This window comes from Leuciscus leuciscus, assembly GCF_965113295.1.
Source record: "Leuciscus leuciscus genome assembly, chromosome: 16".
NCBI classification, from domain to species: Eukaryota; Metazoa; Chordata; class Actinopteri; order Cypriniformes; family Leuciscidae; genus Leuciscus; species Leuciscus leuciscus.
The window spans coordinates 37,979,134-37,999,133 of record NC_138740.1 but is presented as its reverse complement, the minus strand read 5'-3'; the positions used below and the strand labels follow the sequence as shown (position 1 = coordinate 37,999,133).

Genomic DNA, 20,000 nt, shown 5'->3' with positions numbered 1-20,000 from the left:
ATGCAGTTATTAATGCAGTTATTAGAGAGAGATGTTGCAATAATGAGACAGAAAAGCATGTGCGTCAATATTATTATTTATTAATTAATTCAATTCGTTTTAATGAATTCGTTAATTCTTTTTTTCTTTCTATTATTGACAAATGACAGTAGACTAGCCAAATAAATGAAACCCAAAGCCCTTTTAACAAGTAGGCCTATCAATAATTATTTATTTGTTAAATTATCTGCAATAAAAATCCGTGCTGCAGGACTATCCATTTATTTAGCCTATATTCAGTTTAATTTTCTATTGATTATAGATAGGACTTTATAGTTTATTTATTCAAATTAAACTGCATGTTTCTATTGATTGTGAAGCTAGACATTGAAAATTGCAGATCAAGCGCATGGGGCGAAATGCTTTTTCTTGTTATGATTTGTATCCGATTTTCCGTTATTACAGTTGACTACGCGAAGTGATATGGAACTGTAATGCGGTCAAGACCTGCCTGGAACTACTTTAGCCGTGCGTTTCCCTGAAAATAATGCACACCTTAGAACGTTCGTCAACCAATCAGATTCAAGCATTCAACGGCCCTGTAGTATAAATGTATTTATCAAATTTAATGCAATTTAATGCATCGTATAAGAATAAAAGTATTCTTTTCAATCTCTTTTTTTTTTATCTTACACTGTAAAAAATGTCTAACCCTCCCAAATCAAAAATTTCAAGTGACCGATAACATCTACATTTTTCAATTGGCCCAAGTGAAATTCTTGTTGCAATAGTCTGTTAACATTGGCTCAATGAGAAATAATACGTCAGACTAATTGAACAATTTAGATGTTATCGGTCACTTGAAATTTTTGACTTGGGGATGTAATTTTTTTTTACAGTGAACCACAAATGTTTGAATTCTGTCCCGGCTGGCACCAAAAGCTGTTTTCAACACTGATAATAATCAGAAATGTTTCAAAATCCTCATATTAGAATGATTTGTGAAGGATCATGTGACACTGAAGACTGGAGTAATGATGCTGAACATTCAGCTTTGATCACAGGAATAAATTACACTTTACTATATATTCACATAGAAAACAGCTGATTTACATTGGAATAATATTTCACAATTTTTACTGTATTATCAAATATGATCAAATAAATGCAGCTTTGGTGAGACAATAAACAATTAGTAAATAATACAATTAAAATAATGATTAAATTTAATGAAATGCCTTATTTTAGTAATGACTCATATGACTGAAATGTCTTGAACGGTTATGCACCTTTGCGACACACAGACACATCCAGCACGCCGTCATCCAGGCATTTCTTGGGCGTGAGGCAGAATCCCTGGTTCTCCGGGTTGTTCTTCCCGCTGGCGAGCACGTCTCGAGGAGGAGTGAACCGATACGCCGGGATCCCCTTCACCTCCACCTCCTTCTCGAAGCGCATGTGGATCGACCTGCGGGACCAGAGGCAGAACATCAGCACAGTCGAGTAAACTCACGCAGAATACAGCATTTCCTCTCATACACTATGGCAATTCAAAGTGCTTTACAGAAAGGAATTTAAATAATCACAAAATAAAAGCAAAGAAAATTAAAACAGTTATAAAATAAATTAAAAGAGTAAAAAGATGATACATAGATAAACTTCTCATCTGGTAAAACACCGGTGTGTCACATTCTAACTCCCAGTTTTACTCTGAGATTTTCCCATGGTCATTATTAAACTGTGTGGTTGTGTGTGTGTGTGTGTGTGTGTGTGTGTGTGTGTGTGTGTGTGTGTGTGTGTGTGTGTGTGTGTGTGTGTGTGTGTGTGTGTGTGTGTGTGTGTGTGTGTGTGTGTGTGTGTTGTTCTTTCAGCACGCCTAAGAAATCTGATCAGGAGTGTGTTTCCCGAACAATGCTGTAACTCGCTCACTATCACAGTACGACGCATCGTTGAAGAAATCATCTAGCGAGTCACGACTGTTTCCCGAAAACATATTGTCACACACTGGTCGCTCAACCACGTTGGTTAATGATGTCATGCACGTATGGAGTAATAACTACTGTTAATGAATCTGTTTGAGATCGAATTAATGCTAGATGATTTTTCTATAAATTACAGACATGCATCTGAGGACTATTTCTCATTTTTCTCAGTTATTTTGCTTTATTTCCACGTTCGCACATGCGCACTCTTCAAAAACAACACCTTAAATCTCTTGACAAACTCAAAGATGTAAATGACATTTGTATGTATTCTAAATTAAAGACACAGGTTGCATGTTCAAATGAATGCCAGCTTGATTATTTTGCTCAAGATCAGGATTTATTGAGTCCACATGTCATGAAACCTAGAAACTCTTCTTCTAACCACAGGTCGAGATCTGTCGTCACACACACACAACTCTGAGAAGCTGTTTGCGAATGTTTGTTAAAACTATATTTTTGGGAAACACCGACTCGTTGAACTATCCTGATAATGACAGAACTTGCGACCAAAGTTAGCTAACGATGCTTTTGTGAAACACACCCCTGGACGGGTGATAACACGGCGGCCTAATACAAGGTTAATAATGAACCTTGACCCTGAACAAGGCCCTTGACCCCAGGATGACCCCAAGGGCCCTATCTTACACCCGGCGCAAGTGTGTTTTGCTAGTTTCAGCCCGACGCAGTTATCATTTTCACGTCCTGCGTCACGTTGTTTTTAATAGCAAATGCTTTTGCGCTCATTTGTGCGCCCATGGGCGGCTGGTCTGAGAACGAGTGTGTGTTCTGGCACATTGTTGGCGCTTTGGTATTTTGTGGAACGGAAATATTTTGAGCCATTGACCGACTGAAACCTGGGCTAAAGTCAATGGCGCAATATATATATTTTTTGTTATTTAAAGAGCGCATTAGTAATGTGCACCTATAGGCGGGTCCACAACACGCGTACACTCTGCTTATGACACACACTCTGCTTATTACACACACTCTGCTTATTACACACACACACACTCTGCTTATGACACACACTCTGCTTATTACACACACACTCTGCTTATTACACACACACACTGCTTATTACACACACACACACACACACACACACACACACACACACACACACACACACACACACACACTGTGCTTATTACACACACACTGTGCTTATTACACACACACTGTGCTTATTACACACACACTCTGCTTATTACACACACACACTGCTTATTACACACACACACTGCTTATTACACACACACACACACACACACACACACACACACACACACACACACACACACACACACACACACACACACACACACACACACTCTGCTTATTACACACACAGGAATGCACAGCAACACACAAACATGCCAAATATTTAAAATAAAAGGATTACAATGTAAAAGATTATTATAGTGTACATAAAGATATGGTGAATCCGGCTTGTCCCGCTGAGGGTCTGCTTGTGCACTTTAACCTTTTAACTTTAACCGGCTTCGGTCTTTCCACTATCATATTCCGTCATGTACATAGCAATCCTCCATGGCACGAGCGCAACTGTTATTTAAAGGGAATGGGAGATGAGACTCTGATTGGTTTAACGCACGTAAATCCCAGAACACCCCCATTACTCATTAAGAGAATAGGGACGACCCTTCTAGACCATGTGCTTAGATCGTTAAAACAGGGCCCTTTATGTTTACCATCAAGTTTTCCTTTTTAAGGAAGCATTAGGAACAAACCTTACAATCTCATTATGTGCTCATTTGGGCGTTTGTTTTGAACTGGGGAAATTCGTTTTCCAGACGGCCCGCCTGATTAAATGATGTACAAAGGTTACACAAGCCGTTCAGACGGACGCCTTTCCCTTTAAAATCCAGGTGAGGAGTCAGTGGAAAAGGACAAGGACAGCTGTTCCCGCCAGCACAATAACCCGAGGCTCCGACGCGAATGAGCAACTGGGTTAAAAGTGGCCTGACAACACATCAGCCTGGAGTCATACTCGCAAAACCATGTGTGAGCGGCCGGTCACGCCAAGACTGATGGAAATCTTTCCGCACAAACAAAGGTGGGCGTTTTGGGTGAGAGATCCCGCTGGAAATAGACGCAGGGGTCAGCAGGACTCCAGGTGAAAGCTCAAGGGTGACCAGAAACACATATGGAGTATTAAAATAACTCGTCATACATCATCAGCTGACTCGCATTACTCTGAATGAATGGAAAATATATTTAATTTAATTATTTAGTCTTTGTATTTTATGAAGTTATTTATAAAAAAACAACAACAACTAATATTCAGAGTGGACATTGAAAATAACTGCATTACTTTAAATAAATTAGAAAATAATTAGAACATTTAAATGTTATTATGAATAATAATTTAATAATAATAATACATTATATATTCATGAAATTATTTTTCAAGTAAAATTTTTTTTTATCTGAAATAGAACTGATCTGCAATACACTTAAAATAAAATAAAAATGTTGAATATCATATAATTGATAATAGGTTATATAAAATAATATATAATACATAAATGTTAAATAAAGAAATGATTATGCATTATATGCAGTTATATTATTAAGTCTACACATTTAATGAAATTATTTATTTAAAAAAGTTAAGGAACAGGTGACAAAAATATATATTTTATAAACTCATAGTGGGGAAATTTAAAATGGAAAAGACTGATTTTATAAAATGATTTATATAATATATCACTTTTAAATAAATAAATGATAATGCATTATATAAAATTAAAATATTTAAAAAACAAGCATACAGAGGGGGAAATTAAACATGTAAACGCATTACTTTAAATAAATTGAAAATAACATGTAAATGTTAAATCAATAAATGACATAATATAAAATTGTAAATAAATAAATTATAATGCATTAAATGCAAATATGCATAAATAATTTATTTGTATTAAATTCTTTATTTTAAAAGTTAAGGAAATTAAAACCTATTACTCTAAATAAATTTAAAATGAATTATTTAAAAAAGTTAAAGTAACAAATAAGAAAACAAGTTGTGTAAAGCACCCGGCTGTGAGCGCTGAAGTGATTTATACTCTTGCTTAAAACTGCAATCATGTTGTAAAATCCCATCAGCCCGAATATTTCTGCAATGATATTGCAGTGATATTGCAGGGAATGAGAGTAAAGTTAATATTCCCACACGGAGTCGGGCCAGGACTCCAGGAGGTTCGGACCTTTGCTTCAGTTTCAGGGTCGAGAGGTCGAGAGGAGTAATTTCCACATATTGTGTTTTTTAAAGGGAGCTTCAGACATTCGGCTGATTTTCAAACACATCTTGAGCTGTTCGTCCAGCAACACTTACACTAAATCATAACTTTGGCTTTTATTCTACAAACATAAACTCATGCTACTCCAGCCTTGATCCTATTTCATAAACAGCTAAACCTTCCTTGAAAAGACATTTCGGCAAAGACACTGTGATTAAGTGTATGAAAACATTTCAATATTATTATAATTATAATGATTATACTTCATATTTCTCTTGTAGAAATATTCCATAAAGTATAATTACAATACTTCAATTTTTTCTTGTAGAAATATTCCATAAATAATAATAATAGTTTATATTTCTCTTGCAGAAATATTCCAAAAATCTTAATAATAGTTTATATTTCTCTTGCAGAAATATTCCATAAATATGAATCATATTTTATATTTCTCTTGCAGAAATATTCCATAAATATGAATAATAGTTTATATTTCTCTTGCAGAAATATTCCAAAAATCTTAATAATAGTTTATATTTCTCTTGCAGAAATATTCCATAAATATGAATCATATTTTATATTTCTCTTGCAGAAATATTCCATAAATATGAATAATAGTTTATATTTCTCTTGCAGAAATATTCCAAAAATCTTAATAATAGTTTATATTTCTCTTGCAGAAATATTCCATAAATATGAATCATATTTTATATTTCTCTTGCAGAAATATTCCAAAAATCTTAATAATAGTTTATATTTCTCTTGCAGAAATATTCCATAAATATGAATCATATTTTATATTTCTCTTGCAGAAATATTCCATAAATATGAATAATAGTTTATATTTCTCTTGCAGAAATATTCCATAAATAATAATAATAATAATATTTTACTTTATATTTCTCTTGTAAAAATATTCCATAAGAATAATATTTTACTTTATTTCTCTTATAGAAATATCCCATAAATAATACTAATTTACTTCACATTTCTCTTGTATAAATATTCCATAAATAATAATTATACTTCATATTTCTCTTGTATATTCAAAAATATTCCATAATAATAATATTTTACTTTATATTTCTCTTCCAGAAATATTACATAAATAACAATAATTTATTTCATATTAATCTTGTATAAATATCCCATGAATAATAATAATAATTCATATTTCTCTCGTAGAAATATTCAATAAATATTTCATAATAATAATATTTTACTTTATATTTCTCTTATATAAATATCCCATAATTCATTTACTTCATATTTATCTTGTATAAATATTCCATGACTAATTATTATTATTATTTCTCTCGTAGAAATATTCAATTAATAATAATCATGATAATAATTAATAATTATCATAATAGTTTGATTTACTTCAAATATGTCTTGTAGTAATATTCCATAAATAAGCATTAGTTGTTGAACTGGAAAGCTTGAAGAACGGAGTGAACCTCAGTCTGGCTGGTAGAGCGAGTTAAGCGGCGCATTGGAAACATGTGACATTTCTAGGAAGTTCTCCTGAAATATGTCTTGAACAGATGCTCTTTCCGTCACATTACAACATGTTCCGGAGGTCCGGATACTCGTGATTTACTGAGACTCTAATAACGGCACGCATGTGATGTGCTGCCAACAACTGTTCAATATAGAGAACAATCACACACAAACATCACAACAACAACAACATCTGCATGACTTCATCCTGCTCAGAGGATCAGACTTTTAAGAGATTAAATTAGATTGACGTGAACTCTCACAATCAGATGAACTAATGCCATAAAGCGCTAACACTTTACAATAAGATTCATTAGTTAATCTATTAACTAACATGAACTAACAATGCATGTGTTACAGTATTTATTAATCTTTGTTAATGTTAGTTAATATAAATCCAGCTGTTCATTGTTTGTTCATGTTAGTTTACAGTGTATTAACTAATGTTAACTAATACAACCTTTGATTCTGATAACGTATTAGTAAATGTTGAAATTAATATTAACCAATATTAATAAATGCTGTAGAAGTATTGTTCATTATTAGTTCATGTTTACTACGGTAGTTAACTAATGTTAAAGGGATGGTTCACCCAAAAATTAAATCCTGTCATCATTTACTCTCCGTCACGTTGATCCAAACCTGGATGAGTTTCTTTCTTCTGCTGAACACAAAAGAAGATATTTTGAAGAATGTCAGTAGCCAGACAGTTGATGGACACCACTGACTGCCATAGGATGAAGAAAAAAAAAATCTTCTTTTGTGTTCAACAGAAGAAAGAAACTCATCCACGTTTGGATCAACGTGAGGGAGAGTAAATGATGACAGGATTGACAGTCGTTTTTTGGGGGAACCATCCCTTTAATTAAAGGAGCCGTATGTAAGATTGTGGCCAAAACTGGTAATGCAATCACTTTCAAATGACTGTAGAGCGGTGTATCCCCTCCCCCTCCCCCTCCCCCTCCCCCCTGACTCGAGGTTGCCAGATAGGCTGCAGGATCCAGCAGGAACGTCGGCTGCTACAAGGAGCTTCCAATGGCAAGTGACGAGTCCTACACAGTGCGGTTTTTTTCGGACTTTGTCACGACGTATTTGGGATTCATAACGAGGTCTTTTAGGTTTCATAACGTTAGACATTTTTTATCCGACACGTTTGTAGCTGCAGCTGTGGTAACTAGAGCAGAGCTGGCAACCCAGATGCAGAAACACTACTGACTTCGTGATTGGTAGATAGGTGGAGGGTGGAGCATCAGGCCAAAACACAACATGACAACATCAACATCAGTTGAGGGCTGCAACTTCACTTTTAAATGACAATATCCTGGCCGGACTACTGTTGTCAGTGATATAAGTATTTGAAATGAACATGATTTCTTAATGTCTAGTGACATATCAGGGCCATTTTATGATTAATTGAAGTACATTTCTTACATACGGTTCCTTTAATGAACCTTATTGTAAAGTGTTACCGTTTCATCTGAACTAAAGCTCTGCTGAATGCATGTGTGTGAATGTGATCATGTGTGTGTGTGTGTGTGTGTGTGTGTGTGTGTGTGTGTGAATGTGATCATGTGTGTGTGTGTGTGTGTGTGTGTGTGTGTGTGTGTGTGTGTGTGTGTGTGTGTGTGTGTGTGTGTGTGTGTGTGTGTGTGTGTGTGTGTGTGTGTGTGTGTGAATGTGATCATGTGTGTGTGTGTGTGTGTGTGTGTGTGTGTGTGAATGTGATCATGTGACCTGCAGAGGTCAAAGGTGCATGTGTGTGAATGTGATCGTGTGTGTGTGTGTGTGAATGTGATCATGTGTGTGAATGGGATTATGTGTGTGTGTGTGAATGTGATCATGTGACCTGCAGAGGTCAAAGGTGCATGTGTGTGAATGTGATCGTGTGTGTGTGTGTGTGAATGTGATCATGTGTGTGAATGGGATTATGTGTGTGTGTGTGTGTGAATGTGATCATGTGACCTGCAGAGGTCAAAGGTGCATGTGTGTGAATGTGATCGTGTGTGTGTGTGTGAATGTGATCATGTGTGTGAATGGGATTATGTGTGTTTGTGTGAATGTGATCATGTGACCTGCAGAGGTCGGGGGTGAAGACATTCAGTCGCTCTTCTTTGGTCAGGAACGAGTGGAAGGCGCTGCCGTCGGAGCCGTTGATCATGTTACTCTGGTTGGTTTTCCAGAACGACAGCATCCTGAGACACGAAGCACATGAAATCAAACATCTGCACCGCAGCGCTTCATCAAATATAATATTCAGCACAATCTGGCGTTACTTTTCTCCCTTCCAGGTGAAAATGCGTCCGAAGTCCAGGTAGTTCTGCTCTCCGGTGTGATACACAAACTCTCCGTCATCACTGCCGTTTTTCTGAAAACACAACGACAATATATAATATTAACAATGCTCTCACAACCAGTTTAATGATGTTTTAAATAATTAACACCAAAGAGATCTACAGTTATTTAAGATTACTTGTGCGACAGCATGTGGAAATGTAAACATTTGAAGGAAAATAGTTATATAGTTCAAAAGTTCTTACAGATTTTTTTTAAACCATCAATATATACTGAGTAACACCAAACACACTGATTCTTCTAACAAAATTCAAATGATAAAAAAAAAAAAAAAAGAATTAATGAAGGTTTAATTGAAGATGTAATAAATTATTTTACTGTTATTTTAGGGCAAAACTATTCAGTCGAACTGAAATGTATGTGGTTAAATGATCAATTTACTTCAAAAATATGTTGTCATTCAGTTTTTCATGATCTGTTGACATTACAAAATGTATTATAATATTATTTTTAAACATTTTACTATTATTATAAAATAGAAATAGTCTATTATTCAAATATAATACAAATTATAAATAATTTAACTTTAATTGCATAAATAAATATAGTATATATATTTAAATTATATTATGTTACTATATTATAAAAAATATAATAATACATTTTATTACATATTATATTATTATATTATTAATTGTATTAATTATATTTATATTATATCATAAAATATAAATATACATGTTACTATTTTATATAATAGTATCAATATTGTAATACAATATAGTAATATATATATATATATGTGTGTGTGTGTGTGCGTGTGTGTGTGTGTGTGTGTGTGTGTGTGTGTGTGTGTGTGTGTGTGTGTGTGTGTGTGTGTGTGTGTGTGTGTGTGTGTACACAAGACAAGTGTACTAGTACCGACAGTGACATTTTTTGGTGCAAGTCTCTGTTACATGGCAGTATAACAACACAATATATGCATAATTAACAATATACATAAATAACAATATAAACATTTGAATAAAGTGCAGTGCAAGGGTAAGTGAGGTGTGTTGTGATGTATCAGATGTTTGAGACTCACGTGGAGCATGAGGCCGAAGTACTCGTCGGTGTCGGGCTTTATGGTGCGCAGGCGAGTGAGTAAAGGGTCCTTGAAGCCCCACAGCAGCTCGTCCACCGTGTGTGTCATGAACATGGTGGTGCCGATGGAGCCCATGTACATGGAGACGCCCGAGGACACCCAGAATCCCGCGCTTTTGAGCCGATTCATCACGGCCTGTGTGAGGAAACCAGAACGTGAGATTCAGACCGGCGAGAAAAACATACCTTCATCCTTCCCTCATGGGTCAAAATGACCCGAAGCCCTAAAATTATACCTATTTTGTATTACATTTTTTGTCCAGAAAGCACATTTATTTCATTTTGATCATATTTTTTCAATTTTTTTGGGAGAATTTTTTTTACTTTAAATGACTAGATTTGATCAATAAATAATAAATAAATAGTAATTTAAGCACATTCCTCACATTCTTTCAACTTAAATTCAAAATAACTCACAATTTCATGCATAACGCTTTTAATTCAGCTCAAAATATCTTTTGCCGACCTCTCGTGGAAAGATGATATTTCATGACTCTAGATGGCCTTATAGCTCTATATGGAGCAAATGAGCTGTTCCTCTGGGTCCTAAAGTCATTTCTCTTCAGTATGTGTTCAGATACACATGCAGACATTATACTTTTTTTTATTTTATTTAATTTTTTAGCATTTTTAGATAGAATTTTGAGCATTTTTACGTTTTTCTATGTGTACTGAAGCATTCCTCGCATTCCCTTCATTCCTAAGGAGGTCAAATTGACCCGTGAGAGTAGGATTTGTTATGTTTTTTAAATTTCAACCACAAAACTCCTGGAACCTCCTGGTGTGTGTGTGTGTGTGTATTCATGGTTCAATTGCAACAAAAGTCCTGTGTCTTGGACCCCTCTGATGAACACTCAATGTTTAAAAAAAATGCAAAAATATTTTCCAGATCAAAATGACCCGAGGGAATAATGAAGGTTAACCATGTTCTCATGAACTTTGTGTTCTTACCACTGCTGGGATGTTCACGGTCGTCACCAGATCCACGCTCGGGTCTCCGACTGACTTCTCACGCACAAAGACGAAGTACTTGGGCGTATAAGCGGCGACCATCGTCCCGTTCTCCACAAACGACACGTTGTGTTTGGGCCTGTACTCTCTGCAAACAGCATTATATCCTATTAGACTGACTTTTAGAGGCATTATGAGAGTGAAGAGCTGATGAAACAATGAAGGTCCTTGCACATGTTTGTCAATGTTGTGTCAGTCACTGCCTCCGAAACTTTCGTATGTCATAATTTTTTTTATTTGGGTTAGAACTGTGTTTTTCGCAGAAAATATATATAAAATGTATATTTCATATATATATATATATATTATGCTTTAAACAACAAAACAATACAAAATACACTTTGGAGTTAGGGGAGCAAAGAAAACATAAAAACAACAAAAAACTCTTTAAAAAAAAACACATTTGTGTCATTCAAAGATTTTAAATAATGAATAGTCTTAATAGCTTTTCCATTAGTACTAGATTGAATAGTAGAAAAATAATTTTCCAGTTCTTTAAGGACTACAGAGAAAATGGGCTTTTTGTTAGAAAACTTGCACTTAGGAATGTCAAATTTTACTAATAAACTTAAATTAATTACAAAAGCCTCCTTATTCACACTGTTATCATACTTTAAATATCCAAAAATTACATTTTCAAAAAGCAAATCAAAATTAAAGAGTACATTTTCCTTAATAAACAGACACCTCATACCATAACTTTTTCACATGACTACAATGGCAGAAAATGTGGGGTAATTTGACAATTCCGAGCCACCCGAATGACGAATACGAAATGTTGGACTCAGTCTGCAATGACCTTGAGAAATGAAGCCAATCAAACGGCTGTATAATGCAAATGAAGATTGTAGGATAAAAACACTATCTATAAGTGCAGGATATGACGTAAAACTAAATAATTCATGATTCAATCTCATATTAGACGGACTTTTATGGGCATTATGAGAGTGAAGAGCTGATGAAACACAATGAGCATGAAGCCATTAGGACGGCTGTATAATGCAAATGATGATTGTAGAACAGAAAACATGATCTATAAGTACAGGATGTGGAGTAAAACTAAATTAATCATGATTCATTCTCTATGGCTCAACTTCAGGTCAGATCGATCCCTGCTGAAGTGTTTTCTGTTTGCTCTGAGTTACCCAAGATCAACGCAAACAGAGCGTCCTGGACTGTCCTTGGTTAAACGGTGGAGAGGGTGTCGTCTGCTGGTTAACGGCTACAGACTTTGATATTTGTTTAAGGTGTGCCATGAAGTCCTGCAGGCGTACGAGAGCATGACTGCTAACTGTGACTGCTCAAACAACATTCACTGGAACTGAGAGTTTAAGATGCATATTCATAATTCTGCAGAAAAGACAGAAGTGAACTTGAGAGTTATTTACCCATATTATACATATTCGTTTAGTTTGTTTAATTTATTATACAAATATACATTTTTATATATATTTATTGATATATCAATTGTATAAATTAATATTAAATATATTATATTTGACCATATTTTACTAAATTACATGTTATTATATCATATTACGTGTTACTATATTATATTATAATACAATATAGTAGCAGATTTTTTTTAAATAACTATAATTTATTTTATATAAAAAAAACATTTATAGAATATTTATATATAATGTATATCAAAAGTAAATTAACGTTAACAATTAATTAAATATATACTAAAATATTTTAATATAATGTACAAATATATTGGTTATAATATATTTATATTACAATATTATATTATATGTTGCTATATTATATTATAATACAATATAGATCCAATAATATAATACATTTTATAAAGTATATATAAAAAAATTAATTGTCTGTAAATATTTATCAACTATAAATCAATGTTTTTTATATATATATATACACACACACACATTTTATGCAGTCATTATATATCAAAATATTTTTTATAAATAAAATTAATATAATATATAAATAAGGTATAAAGCATATATTGTCATTATTTTATTACATTAATGAATATTATAAATTATATATATAACTGAATTCTTATTTTATTTTTTTCATGATGGGATTGATGCTAAAGACACAATATTGCATAATGCAGAGAGAGTAATTTTCGGAGATGGCGTGTGATATGATATTAGCACAGCAATAACTTCAGATAGCAGTCGCTTTACGACGCAACTGAAGGCAACATGATGAGCTTTTCTTAGTTTTATGAGCTTTTTGTTGGTTTTGCTCTCTTTCTTTAATTACAGAACAATAAAATGCAGGAATGTTAATTAATTCCAGCTGGTTAAAACGGATCAGATGGCTGGTGTAATATTCCCGACGCCAGCAGATGACTCAGGATGACTCAGGACACTGTGAATAGCTTACGCTGGACTTTCCCTGTGAGCATTATAAGATTGAGCAGCATCTCCAGATTTGTGCTGAGATCCGCACCGGACTCGAATCTGACCGTCAGCACTGTGTTACTGAGCTTCATCAGAAGCCAAATGATCATGAAGAATGATCTGTCACATGGCCAAAGCAAACCCAGCCACTGCGCTCGCTCGATTCTGTGTGTCGCTGCATTTCTGAACACGTCTCACCATTATTGCAACTATGCATTGCTTTCTCAGTGTTTCTTTATGAGAATTAAACTTCTTCTACTGTCTTAAACAAAAAACATAGCATAATAACACATAAAACATAACATAACACCAGAACATAACATGTTATGTTTTAACCAGTAAAAAATGTCCACCTATTTCAACTTAAAAACTTAAATTCAGTTGCAATTTTTAAGTACAATCTGTCAGTACAAGTCATTTCAACTTAAATTATATTAAACTGACTTAAAAATATCTAGTTGAATCTCGTAAAACAGAAAAAAATTTGGAAGTGCTTTAATTATTGTGATGAGTTAAAATAATGTTAAAACGTACTCGGTTACTAACGTAACCTCGGTTCTCTCTAGAAGAGGGAACGAGTACTGCGTAAGATAACTTACGCTAGGGGAAAATCCTTTTTCCGCGAGATATTGAAGGCAAAAATTATCCTTAATTTTGTAATAATGCAAAATGCGTTGCGGCAGCATGCAGACATAGGCGAGGCAGCTCGCGCGCCTATTGGCTGCTCTGCGGCAACTGCAGCAGCCTATCGAGCGAGGCCTGGCGTGACGCCAGACCCAATCAGGGCACTTCGCGCCCGCTGCGTCACGTCCCGCCGAAATGGGCGTGGTCTAGGCCTATAAAAACCGCTCGCAGGCAGCTATTATCTGGTTTTTCATCATCGAAGCAACCAGAGCGTGTGCATGCACGGCAAGATACGCAGTACTCGTTCCCTCTTCTAGAGAGAACCGAGGTTACGTTAGTAACCGAGTACGTTCTCTTACGAGAGGTCTCTCGTACTGCGTAAGATATCTTACGCTAGGGGACCCAATGCAAAACGCTGTGCATGCTGAGATCTGACACCAAAGACCCAAGGGCAAAAGCCCGGGGTACATATAGTGCACAATCACCCAGGGAACTCACAGGGAGTCCGGGAAGAGGGAGGGGCGGAGCCGCACTCTTCCACATATGGCCGCGTCGCTTAGACGCGAATTTCATCATACAGACAGGGCGGGGTACGGCCTGAACTGATGGGGGAATGTGGGTCTTACACAGTTTGCCCAGGCACATCTCGTGCTGCTGCTTTTCACTGTCGATCATCGAGCTGTGCTCAGTAGACGCAGCATTCTGAGCTGATAGCATCAGGTCAGATAATACTGGTTAACTTAGACCGACAGCAGCCTGGCCTGCAGGGCGGGAACCTCTAGGTTGTAGAACCTTATAAATGTAGACGGGGAGGCCCAGCCTACCGCCGTACAAATATCTTGCAAGGCAATCCCACTCGACCAGGCCCACGAAGAGGCCATGCCTCTCGTGGAGTGCGCTCTGACACCCAACGGGCACTGCATGCCCTTGGAGGCGTATGCCAGTGCTATAGCATCAACTATCCATCTGGATAGGCTCTGTTTCGACGCGGCTAGTCCCTTAGAACGCCCGCTAAACGAAACAAAGAGCTGCTCCGTCTGTCTGAAAACAGACGAGCGAGACACATAAGCTCGTAATGCCCTGACTGGGCAAAGGAGGCCCGCGTCTCTTTCCTCATCAGGGACCGGTAGGGCTGACAGGGAGATAACCTGCGCCCTAAACAGTGTGTTGATGGATTTTGGAACATAACCGTGCTTAGGTTTGAGTATAACTTTCGAGTCATTAGGCCCAAACTCCATGCACGTCGCGCTCACAGAGAGTGCGTGTAAGTTCCCTATGCACTTCACTGAAGCGAGAGCCAGCAGAAACACAGTCTTGAAAGACAGATGTTTCAAATCAATTGACTGTAAAGGGTCGAATGGCGCAGCTTTCATGGCTTCCAGAACCGTAGAAAGGTCCCATACGGGGACTGCGGGAGGTCTGGGAGGATTCAGTCTCTTTGCCCCTCTAAGGAAGCGGATGACTAAATCGTTCCTTCCTATTGACTGACCAAGCGTTGTTCCTGAGAACGCTGCTATAGCCGCCACATAAACTTTGAGCGTGGAGGGGGCCCTGCCCTTGTCCAACAGCTCTTGTAGGAAGGAAAGCACCTCCGTCACTCCACAGTCTGTGGGTGACACGCCACGGGCTGTGCATCAGCCCGAAAACACTGACCATTTCGAGGAGTAGAGCCGTCTCGTAGACGGAGCTCTAGCCTGCGTGATCGTGTTTAATACTCCTTTAGGGAGTCCAACATGTACCCGTTGATGGCCCAGACATGAAGGGACCATAATTCCGGGTGAGGATGCCAGATCGAGCCGTGGGCCTGTGAGAGGAGGTCTCTCCTCACTGGTACTGGCCACGGGGCAGTACTTGCTAACTGCATCACGACTGGGAACCAAGGTTGGTTTTCCCAGAACGGTGCTACCAGCAATACTGAGCATCCTTCTTCCCTGATCCGCTCTATCACCTGAGGCAGGAGAGAGACGGGGGGGAAAAGCACAGAGCGGGCGGCGGGGCCACACATGGGCCAGCGCGTCCCTGCTCTTGGAGAAAAATTCCTGACAGTGAGCGTTTTCTTGAGACGCAAACAGATCTACTTCCGCTCTGCCGAATTTCTTCCACAGCAGTTGGACTGTCTGTGGGTGTAGAGACCATTTGCCTGCCGGAACATTGTTCCTGGACAGTCTGTCTGGTCCTATATTCAGGAGCCCTGGCACGTGCGCTGCTCTGAGCGAGCGCAGGTTGCACTGAGCCCATACCAGGAGGCGTTCTGCTAGCCTGTACAGGTTCCTGGACCTGAGGCCGCCCTGGCGATTTATGTAGGACACCACAGACATGTTGTCCGAACGGACCAGGACGTGGCGTCCTTTTATTTGGGGACAAAAACGCGTCAGCGCGTTGTTTACTGCCAGCATTTCGAGGCAGTTTATGTGCAGGAGCTTCTCCCATTCCGACCACTGGCCGAAGAACGGTCTGCCCTCGAGCAGCGCTCCCCATCCCGAGGTGGACGCGTCCGTGGACACCACTTTCACCCTCGAGGAAGTCCCCAGGCTTACACCTGACTGGTACCAGTCGTTTGCTCTCCAAGGTTTCAGAGCTGTGACGCACTTCTGATTGACCCTGAGGCGAAGCAAACCGGATGCCCACGCTCGGCGTGGGACTCGCGCTTTCAGCCAAAACTGCAGCGGGCGCATGCGGAGCAGGCCCAGCTGGAGCACTGATGATGCTGAGGCCATGAGACCCAGCATCTTCTGAAATTTCTTGAGCGGGACAGACGCGCCGCAGCGGAACGAGTTCGCTGTGCGTTGAATGTCTACCGCGCGCTGTGGTGATAGTCGCGCTATCATGGACAGCGAGTCCAATTCTGTGCCCAGGAAAGATATCTTCTGACTGGGTGACAGAGAGCTCTTCGCCCAATTGACACTGAGACCCAAATTCTCAAGGTGATCGAGTAAAACGGTCGTGTGTTCTATGAGCACTGAGCGAGATTGCGCTAGAATCAGCCAATCGTCCAAATAGTTCAGTACTCGCATGCCTCTCATTCTGAGGGGTGCGAGTGCCGCATCCATGCACTTCGTAAACGTACGGGGTGCCAGGGACAAACCGAACGGCAGGACTGTGTACTGATATGCCTGGCCCTCGAAGGCGAATCTCAAATATCGCCTGTGACGTGACGCTATCTGTATTTGAAAATACGCGTCTTTCAGATCTATTGACACAAACCAATCTTCTTGGCGAATCTGCACGAGGATTTGTCTGGTCGTGAGCATCCTGAACTGTCGCTTCACAAGCACTCTGTTCAGTTGCCTCAGATCTAGTATGGGTCTGAGACCCCCGTCTTTTTCCGGTACCAGGAAGTATCTGCTGTATAGCCCTCCTTCGCTCTGAACTTGAGAGAGAGAGGCTCTATGGCCCCTTCTATGGCCCCCCTCGAAGTAAATGTGCTACTTCTGCTTTTACCGTGGTCTCGACGCACGCCGCATAGCGGCGAGGGCGTCGGCGAAACTGTAGCGAATAGCCTCTTTTATAATGTCCAGCACCCACTTCGAAACCCCGGCAGCTTTGCCCATGCGTCTGCATGAATAGCTAGGGGTTGAATACGAAGCGCGCTCCGCTCGCTCAGCGATGGAGAAGCTTCGGCGTGCTGTAACACAAGCGTCCGCTCGTGACATTTGAGGCATGGGGCGCGCTGATAACAGCGGGCAGATTGCCCGCGCTCGACTCCTCTGCGGTGGTCAACCGCGAGGGGGAGGGCTGGGCGGTTCCCGTAGGAACTGTCATGTCTATGTGTGGATGTGGGCGCGGGACAGCGGGCACATTTATCACACCGAAAGCATCGTTCGCTTGAGTGAAGCGAATGCACGTAGGTTTCGTTTTTACAGAAACCGTGAGACATGCATAACGTGGTGTTAGTGGGCACTGGGTAGTGGGCACATTCACCATGTTTGAAGCGCAATCGATCTGAGTCGATTCATGTGCGCGAGCCCTGTGTGACGGGCTGTGCTTGTGTGTAGAGATGGGCACTGGGCAGTGGGCATTCTTTCTACACATAAAACACCATCGGCCGTGGCCGGGACACCAGAAAATTCACACTTATGGGATTTATCTGGGTAGCCGTAAAAGCGGCGTTTGTGTGCAGGCAAGCGTGCTGCGGCGCCGACTTGTTTACTGCAGAATACACTGGAACAGTCACATTTACTGGAACTGAACGAGCGAGAAGTTGCCATAGAAACAGAGAGCGTCAACATGCTGGCGTTTATTGCAGGCCTGCGTGCATTACAACAGGCTCGTTCACTGCAATATTGACATTTCCAGTCGCCTGAATTTCAGAGGGGAATGGGAAATGTATAGGATATGGAGGTCGGTCCGTCTGCAGCGGGACCAGAAAACTCCCATTTCTCCTTACGCCAGTGACGCACGGAACACCATAGAAACGGTGTTTGGGTGCAGGCGAGCGGGTTGTACAACGCGCTCGTTGGCTGCAAAATACACATCTGCAGTCGCCTTTTCAGGGAACTGACAGAGCGAGCATTGACGGCATAATTTTATCTGCCGGTAGACCCGGGATCGAACGCGGGTCTCTCGCGCGCAAAAACCTGAGAGTCTGCCACTGGGCCACAGGGGGAGACACATTGTAACTCAGTTAGCGCGAGTATTATCAGAGAGCGTCAACGTGCTGGCGTTTGTTTGCAGGCATGCGTGTATTACAACAGGCTTGCTCACTGCAATACTGACATTTCCAGTCGCCCGAACTTCAGAGGGGAATGAGAAATGTACGAGAAAGAGGAGGCCGGTCCGTCCGCGGCGGGACCAGAAACACTCTCTTTTCTCCTTTCGCCAGTGATGCACGGAAACCATAGAAACGGTGTTTGGGTGCAGGAAATGCGGGTTGTACAACGCGCTCGTTGGCTGCAAAATGCACATCTGCAGTCGCTTTTCAGGGAACTGACAAAGCGAAGCATTGGCGGCATAATTTTAACTGCCGCTAGACCGGGATTCGAACACCGGTCTCTTGTGAGGAAAACCTATGATTCCGCCACTGAGCCACAGGGGGAACACAAAGGCTTTCGGATGCACGAGCATATAAGAGCGTCAACATGTTTTCTTCATGCGTTTGCTTGCAGGCGCGCTTGTATTAAAACAAGCTCGTTTGCTGCAATATTGAGGAGCAGTCTCGGAGAAGGATGCCAGGTGAGTCCTCAGAGTCACCATAGGCAGTAACTAGCTCGCAGTGAGGGCAGTCGCCGTCAGCGAGCGCGAGAGCTGCGTGATCAGGAAAAGGGGCGTCTTCAAAAAGACGCCCAGCTCTTTTATTGCAATGAGAGTGTGTGTCGCGGCGGCGAGCACACATACATACATAAACACAGTAGCAGAGAAAGGATATAACGCCGGATAGCGCAGCAGGAAGGCAAGGAAGGCGGCGCGGCCAGCGACTTCAGTGACTCGTCCCGCTGAAGGTGCTCTCTTTCAGACGGCGCGGCTTCTTCTCCAGCTTCAGCGATGCGTGTGCTTCGCTTGAAGGATGAAAAATCAGATAATAGCTGCCTGCGAGCGGTATTTATAGGCCTAGACCACGGCCATTTCGACGGGACGTGACGCAGCGGGCGCGAAGTGCCCTGATTGGGTCTGGCGTCACGCCAGGCCTCGCTCGATAGGCTGCTGCAGTTGCCGCAGAGCAGCCAATAGGCGCGCGAGCTGCCTCGCCTATGTCTGCATGCTGCCGCAACGCGTTTTGCATTATTACAAAATTAAGGATAATTTTTGGCTTCAATATCTCGCGGAAAAAGGATTTTCCCCTAGCGTAAGATATCTTACGCAGTACGAGAGACCTCTCGTAA

General features: G+C 39.9%; 1 protein-coding gene across 5 annotated transcripts in view; it reads right to left on the bottom strand.

The window, feature by feature from the left end:
- scarb2b (scavenger receptor class B, member 2b) overlaps positions 1-20,000 on the bottom strand; it is a 46,970-nt gene that overhangs the window by 15,890 nt on the left and 11,080 nt on the right. For all 5 annotated transcript variants that reach the window (XM_082140121.1, XM_082140119.1, XM_082140118.1 and 2 more), the window contains exons 3-7: positions 11,114-11,261; positions 10,104-10,298; positions 9,001-9,092; positions 8,800-8,919; positions 1,269-1,447 (exon numbers count right to left, since the gene is read on the bottom strand). In XM_082140121.1, coding sequence (XP_081996247.1) covers positions 1,269-1,447; positions 8,800-8,919; positions 9,001-9,092; positions 10,104-10,298; positions 11,114-11,261 — 734 coding nt within the window. The remainder of the gene's footprint in view (positions 1-1,268; positions 1,448-8,799; positions 8,920-9,000; positions 9,093-10,103; positions 10,299-11,113; positions 11,262-20,000) is intronic.